Here is a 7640-nt window from a genome sequence, read left to right on the forward strand (position 1 = left end):
TTGTTAAATCCGCTGAGAAAAAAAGTTTTAAATATCACGTCACTTGTTTAATTTTAATTATGCCGAATGATATATAATCGATTTGAAGTCATTACCACGTAAATATAACACAAATATGTACATACAGATACAAAAATCCCATTATTGTCCATGAACACATTAAATCACGTGACCTTACAAGCGTCACGCCTCTGACTTTTTTCAGTGATTCATGCAGTGTCGGTAGAATGGGAAGAACCGGGACAACACTCCGCTAACACTGGTCAAATGCTTTTATTGCGTTATGTATTAGCAATTTGAACAAAGCACAAATAATCTATGTTTGGCTCCTGTCAAAACTTAAGTAAGTGTACATATTGGATTTGATTCTCTATTTCTCTGTAGTGGTTGGCTGCTTCGGATATGACGAGGCGAGACATAACCATGACGTGATAGTATGCTGCGTTCAAGTTCTGTCGGAATTAATAAAAACTTCAGCCCACGCAACAGAACGGAATGATACATTTGTTTCTTCATTTGCGCTTACTTAGCACTTTATGTGCTTTTTTTATTTGTACAGTATTGTAATTGCTGTTTAGTGTTGAAGTTGTAAGTTAAGTTATTTGTGTTGAAGAAACCATTTGGTGCCTTTAGGATGGTTCTATACATTGTAAAATATATATATAATCCCCTGTTTACTTCCAGAAAGTGGCCCTCAAACAGCTAAAAAAAGGGCTGATTCCCAGTGCTAAACACATTCCAGTTATATGTAGTCTACAAGATATGTTTCACTTTAGCAAATGAGTGACAACTAGCCACACATTGTCAAACATAGACCTAACCTATATCAGTTTTAACTTTTTGTAGTGTGCATCATTTAGGGTTCCATTGACATGCACCATACACTGCCTAAGTAATCTGTTGATGCCAAACAACTAGTGATACATGGAAAAACGTTGGCGTAATAATACATGATGTACATGTTCTGTTTCTTTACGGCATGAAATCAAAAAGTCTCAAGCCTTCTGAAAACCTGGGGGATAACTAATTCAACTACTTTAACATGTTAACATAAATGTATACTACTTAATGCATAAAGGCTACTTTTCAGTATGGTCATACCTAATCATTTTTTGTGTAATCCTCAAATGTATTGATACTCAAGTAAAGGTAGAAAAGCATAATCATCAAAATATAGGCTACTTAAAGGTGGGGTATGGTAATTTTGGAGAAACCAGCTCGAGTGCGCTAGAAATTGAAAATACACAGCCGGAACAAATCTGCCACTTCCTTACAGAGCCCCTCCTCCAACACACATGACCAATGAGGGCACGAGATACATTTGTGTAGATGGAAAACTGACATGCAGGTAGGCCATCCAGTTATTTTAGCCGGGCTGGCTAAAATTATTTTTTTTAATGGATTTTTTGTCAAAGCACTTAAGATATTCATTGCTATCGGGATGTTAAGAGCATTCCATGGAATATAACAAAAAGTGTATCTCGAGCCGGTTTCTCAAACGTACCTACCCCACCTTTAAAGTAGCCTACTTTTTATGCAGAATGATCCATTTCAGAATAATATATATGATATGTCTTGATTATAATAAAAAATAAACGATATTGGTGCATTAAAGTGTTATCAAAGCTGGTAAAAGCTAGTTTGAATGACTTTGTATACTGCAGGGTAGCTAAATGTAAGAGTTGATTATATTTCACAACATTAATCCAAATCAGTAAAGATACTACATAAATGTAGTGGAATCAAAGTAGAATATTTACTTCAAAATTGTAGTTGGGTAGGAGTTGCAGAAAATGGAGACACTCATGTACCTCAAAATTGTAATTGAGAAGAGTACTTGAATATATACCTTACCCCATTGACGTACATCTCTGAAAGATAGGGCGAAATAAGGTATTACCGAAAGTGAAGATTACGAGGAGACATTGAATGCGGCTTAAGCATTGTCGTTTTATTGTGTGACCTATTTGTGTGCAGTGTAACCTAACGCAGAAACATTTTAATGCACTATGCAGCACTGTGAACAATGTCGGAGTTTTCCAAGCAGTAGCGGTTTAAGAGCAGATTTGTAGCTGCTCTGCTACACCAGGATGAGCACCAAATGCTAACTTGCCTAGCTACACTGTTAGCATCTTAGTAGCTGTTCCGTCCAATTGAAGGCATCAGAGTCCTACTATACAGACTACATACAGTCCATGGTACCAAGGAGATCAGCAGAATGACCTCAGCTTCCACTAAAGTAAGTCATTTTCACATATGAGGTAGATAGCCCATGCAGTTAGCCCGGTTTAAATAATAGCATGTACTGTACACACAGCCCCTCAGTGTTTCCCGCTGCTGCAGGTACAACAGAGTGTGGTCACTTCAGTGTGCAGAGATGGACGTAGGAAAGTTGGAGACTTTTATCAGTTCTATCAGAAACACTTTCGAAATTAATTCTCCCGCTGAATGAAATTAATGTGCCCTTAATTTGTCTAAAGTCTGATCTGTTTTAAAGTTTGTGCTGTCATAATTTCCACAAGGCTACATACACTATGCACACAAGCAGCACTGTACAGTATCTGAGTACATTAACATAAGTAGCCTACTGTACTTAAGTACAATTTTGAGGTACTATACTTGAGTATGTCCATGCTTTGCTAGGTAAATCATGTACTTTTACTCCACTACATTTTTTTAATACCTTAAATTACTTTACAGATTTAGATTAATGATGTGAAATCTAATCAAGTCTTAAATCAGACTTTATTTCCACCTGGAGTAAATTCAAAGGCTACCCAGCAGTATACAACGTCATTCCAACTAGCTGCACCTTTACCAGCTTTGAGAACACTAACACTTTAATGATCAATCATTATAAAACATATCATAGATATTATTCTGAAATGGACCATTCTGCACAATGACTACTTATACTGTTGGTACATTTTTGATGCTAATACCTTTGTACTTTTACTTGAGTAACATTTGCAATGCAGGACTTTTACTTCTAACAGAGTATTCCTACACTCTGGTACTTCTACTTTTACTAAAGTACTAGATTTGAGTATTTCTTTCACCTCTGCTTCCATACCTTAGTTTAAGACTCCAATATTAAATGTTTTTGTGTAAAAAAGTAAATCCCTGGAGCCAGCCTCCAACATCATCATTATTCATGATGGTACAAAGGTGCCATGGAAATGTCAAATAAAAGTGATTTTTTTAAAAAGATGATATGTGTGGTTTTTCACATTGCGTCAAACATTCTGATGAATAAGTGTGTGTCCCACAGGTTGGGGAGATCTTCTCTGCAGCTGGAGCCGCCTTCACCAAACTAGGAGAGCTCACCATGCAGCTTCACCCGGTGGCAGACTCCAGTCCTGCAGGGTAACACACACACTAGACACTGATCGCTTAATTACAAAGAATATGTTAAACTGTTATAAATACTAAAGTCAGTTCAGTTCCCACCCTCCCTCCAGTGGTCAGACGAAGGGCACCGTGAAGAGGAAGCTGTATGAAGACGGAGGTCTGCCCTCCATCTCTGACGGGCCTAAGAAGGGCACCAAGAAAACCAACACTGCTGTCACCATGGCAACTCAGGCCACTCCAAATGTCATTTCCGTGCGCACTGGTCGGGTGGTCGTAGCATCAGGACTACAAGGTGCCCCCTCCAGACAGCCCACCCTGAAGAAACAGAAGACTGCAGGTGGGTCTGGAAACTATACGGTTACTGCAAAAATAAATCTGTTGTTAATATCACAATCTCTTCTTCATCAAACCTGATAGTTAAACTAAAATATGTGTCGAATCCACACACTCTTTTACTTGTGCAATTATTTTGCAACTGTTTTCTTCCAAACTTTTCAATAAGTAATTGATCTCCATTAGCATCAACATATTTCCACAGGCATCATATTATCTATATCTTGTTTGTCCATGTCTATTATTGATCTGTTTACCTCCGGTATTTCTGGAAAATTGCAGATAAAGATAAGGTCAAAGCTTTAGCCCACACAGAAAAAAAACAAATTATATATTGTTTTTTTATTTGCAGGTTTTTTACGAAGTGTTGTGATTGCTGTTTTGGGTTGAAGCTGTAAGATAAGTTATTTGTGTTGTTAGACAGTCCAGTTCTATGTAGTCCACAAGATGTAATGTCTCACTTCTGCAAATAATAATAATACATGTTATTTATATAGCGCTTTTTCTGGTGCTCAAAACGCTTAAATGAGTGACAACTAGCCAACAACTGTATATATAGGACTAACCTATATCAGTTATAACTTGTTTATAGTGTGCATACTTTAGGCTTCCATTGACGTGCACCATACCTTATATATCTATTTTAAGATGATGCCAGAAAACTGATGATAGTCGGTAAAACACCTGTGATTTCTTGACCTTTCCAATTCAGTGTGTTGTAAAGCTCTAAAAGTCCAAATGAATTGGGACAAAAAGTAGATGTCAACTACAGTCCACATTTGTTTGCAACCAGCAACAATGCTCACTGTGGTCTAGCAGCAATGTAACAGCCACCTAAATTACACTGATAAAACCACAATATGAAAACAAAATGAAGGGGTGATGACATGTTAGTAGACAAACATATCATTCACTTTCTTTCTGCTTTCGATCTTTGAAACTGAATACTTATATGGAAGTATTATTGAAATCAAATCAATCAATGTGTGGTACAGTATGTCATAACAGTTTTCTTTCTTGTGTGTGTAGACGTGACCCTCAGCGCTCTCAACGACTCAGATGTCAACAGCGATCTTGTGGACATGGAGGGACTCGGTGAAGGATCCAACTCCAAGAAACTCAACAACTTTGATCAAGGTGAGTTCATGAACAGCTCCTAAAAGAGAGGGATTTTACACAAGGGCTGGGGACAGGACATCCAAACAGTTTGGACATGGTGGCTTTAAATCTAATGCGCAGGCAGCATTGAACAATTCATAATCAAATGTACACACCGGCATAATTCATCTACAAGTATTTCAGAGAGAATAGACCAAGGGATCCGACTTTTAAACATCCATTAATCAACAAGGAATTGACCAAAAAGAAATAAGCTTTTAAAAATCTTAATTTTAAAGAGCTGTTTTTAAAGATTCAATAGTCCTCAGTAGGAGCCAATTTGCATCATTTATTTAATTAGATTTATTTAACCCTCCTGTTGTCTTCGGGTCAAATCTGACCGATTTACTACTTTCATCAATCATAACTTTTTTGTTTTACATTCGATTGCATCAAGGCTTCATGATGTCCTTCACAGTAGACCTGTGAACATAGAAAATGGCTGATCACCACTTTCATTGAATTCTGGATGATTTAGTCAACTTTGTAACACCCGTGGTGTTCCCGGTCAAAAATGACCGCCATAAAGAAAAGGAATTAGTAACCATCCGGATCAGATAAAACACACAAACACCCACACCCACACACATACTCTAGATGTGCCCCCCCCCCCTGATGTGCCCATCCCCCCATGTGAATCACACCTGGCACTCACAAAGAACAATTTGATACATTTCACACACAATACATGTTCAGTGTCTATTCTTTGTATATGTACTGCAGTGTTTCATGTATACCAGTAGTCTGATATAATGTTTACAGTTTGAAAGGGTGTGAAATGAAATTGGATGATGATTAATGGTTTTTGTGTTAATGTAATAGCAGTTAAAACAGGACCGGTCAAATTTGACCGCGAACACCAAAGTAAGGGGGGGGGGGAACGAAGACAATAGGAGGGTTAATGGGTTTTCCACCATTTTTAAAAACACACAAACATAGCAGATAACCAATGATAAACAGAGCAGGAAGAGGCACAACAACCCATTGGGCTTATTTAAAGTTACGACCTAAATAATGTTAAAAATCACAATTTTGTATAAAACACAAGATGTTCAAACGGCTTCAATTCAATAAAAATGGCACATTTGAAAAACAACACATACTTTACTTGAAAACCCGGCCTCGTAAAGGTAACATTATGTTTCAGGTATTTTTGAAAGCAATGCAGAGGTTCAGTGTTTACAGTTGAGCTGAGTGCTGCAGATTGGGGACGGAAATCAGACGTTATTTTTCTCTGAATTAGTTTGCCATATTTAAAGCTTCACCCCAGACTTCTCTCCTTTTAATATTGGTGCTTTTTTTGTGTCTCCACAGATAACCTGAACCTGGACTCGGGCCTCATCATGAACCCCAGTGACCTTCCTCTGCTCTCCCGCTGACCCGTCACTTCCTGTGGACACAAAGTGATGGACCCAAAAACCCAAGTTTTTAAAAAAAAACGGACGTTTCCTTTGAGCCAGAAGACGCTGACCACCCAGAACGGACTGAAGATAGTATTGAATACTGTGTGGTATCATGCGGGACAATTGGACGCGTCTTACTAGTGTGAGAGTTGTCAGCACTCTCAGAATCATGTTTGGATCATTTACATTTTCTTACTGCAGTAATTATTGCATTAGACCATTTCCTCTCCTAATTTTGCTTTGTAGGAGCGTCCAAAACAAAAGTGAGGAAGCTGTTCCAACATTCAAACTTCCTGTGTTTCTTTACAAAGAAGCCAGGAAGACAAACACAATGCCACAGAGAAACCTCGGCTGCAGCAACAACATTACAAGTGGGACAGAGTTTAGAAATGGTATGTTTGTCTGAATAATAATGTTTGATTGTATTTCTTGTCCTCGCCACTTTTAGCTAATGGTTGTATGAGCAGGTGATTACACAAGTCTTAGTTTAGGATAAACATATTGAAGTAGTTATTAAAGTCTTTAGAACAAAGACATGCTGGACTCCCGTCTGAGTGAATGAAATGCTTCCTTCCTAACATGCCAGTTAAAGTGTTACAACAGTCGCATTGTATTCTAAGAAACTCTGTTAAATAACTAACAAGGGTCATTGCTAATTGTTTAGGAACTGAAACATAAGTATCAGTAGTACACATGTATGAGTACAGTACATATCTTGAAGCTATCAGAAACAAGAGTTAGAAATAAATGTGGAACACGGTATTTTTGACGTATACTGTACATTTAAGTTGTACACATTAAATACTCGACTACATTTTGTCTAAGAAAACAATCCTCTTGTCACAAAACAAATGCTACAAAAGTTTGGAGATGTAACCAAAATGACTTGTAACTAATTATTTATACTTTGAAATACTCACAGGTGTCATATCAACCCAGGTGTCTGATGATACAAAAAACAGCAAACATTTCAAATGAACTTATATATATATATAATACAAGACTTGCATTAAATGCAAAGCAAGTGATTTGCCTATTGTAGCATTTACCTTCATTTACATAGTGCAAATCAAATATTCAAACATGCCCGTTAGCTTTGTCACCTCAGTAGTTTCAATCTGTAAAGAGACACTTTGATTGGGACAACATTTAGGAAGGAGTGACTGATACACATGTGATTTAATAAAGACTATTTGAAAGTCATCTCCTTGGTCCAGTTTGAGATTATGTTTGCCTGTGTTCCTTTTCCAAAGTTAGGAAAGTGAGCCGAGTGAAATCAGCAGTTTAAATCGGGCTGTATGAAGAAGAGACATGAAAAGAGCCGACACTTCTTTATTTGATTTAAGTGTTTTTATTAATATTGTAATTATTCATATATCCCAACAGCACTAGGTA

The 7640-nt window shown here is 37.4% G+C and overlaps 1 protein-coding gene across 2 annotated transcripts; it reads left to right on the forward strand.

Annotated features, from left to right (window-relative positions):
* Positions 1-1865: 1865 nt before the first annotated feature.
* LOC117463728 (chromatin complexes subunit BAP18) lies at positions 1866-7429 on the forward strand. 2 transcript variants are annotated; one of them, XM_034106123.2, is made up of 5 exons: positions 1866-2239; positions 3272-3366; positions 3462-3688; positions 4714-4821; positions 6157-7429. In XM_034106123.2, the coding sequence occupies exons 1-5, from the start codon at positions 2219-2221 to the stop codon at positions 6219-6221; spliced, it is 516 nt and encodes a 171-aa protein (XP_033962014.1). In that variant the 5' UTR covers positions 1866-2218; the 3' UTR covers positions 6222-7429. The 2 variants fall into 2 exon arrangements, with proteins under 2 accessions (XP_033962014.1, XP_033962013.1); XM_034106122.2 differs by having other exon boundaries at positions 1869-2239; positions 3444-3688.
* The last annotated feature ends 211 nt before the right edge of the window (positions 7430-7640 follow it).

Source organism: Pseudochaenichthys georgianus, chromosome 18, assembly GCF_902827115.2.
Source record: "Pseudochaenichthys georgianus chromosome 18, fPseGeo1.2, whole genome shotgun sequence".
NCBI lineage: Eukaryota > Metazoa > Chordata > Actinopteri > Perciformes > Channichthyidae > Pseudochaenichthys > Pseudochaenichthys georgianus.

Coding starts and splice junctions, on each gene's coding strand:
- LOC117463728 (XM_034106122.2), top strand. CDS start 2,219: ATGACCTCAGCTTCCACTAAA. Junction 3,367..3,443: donor GCAGACTCCAGTCCTGCAGG/GTAACACACACA, acceptor AAGTCAGTTCAG/TTCCCACCCTCCCTCCAGTG. Junction 4,822..6,156: donor ACTCAACAACTTTGATCAAG/GTGAGTTCATGA, acceptor GTGTCTCCACAG/ATAACCTGAACCTGGACTCG.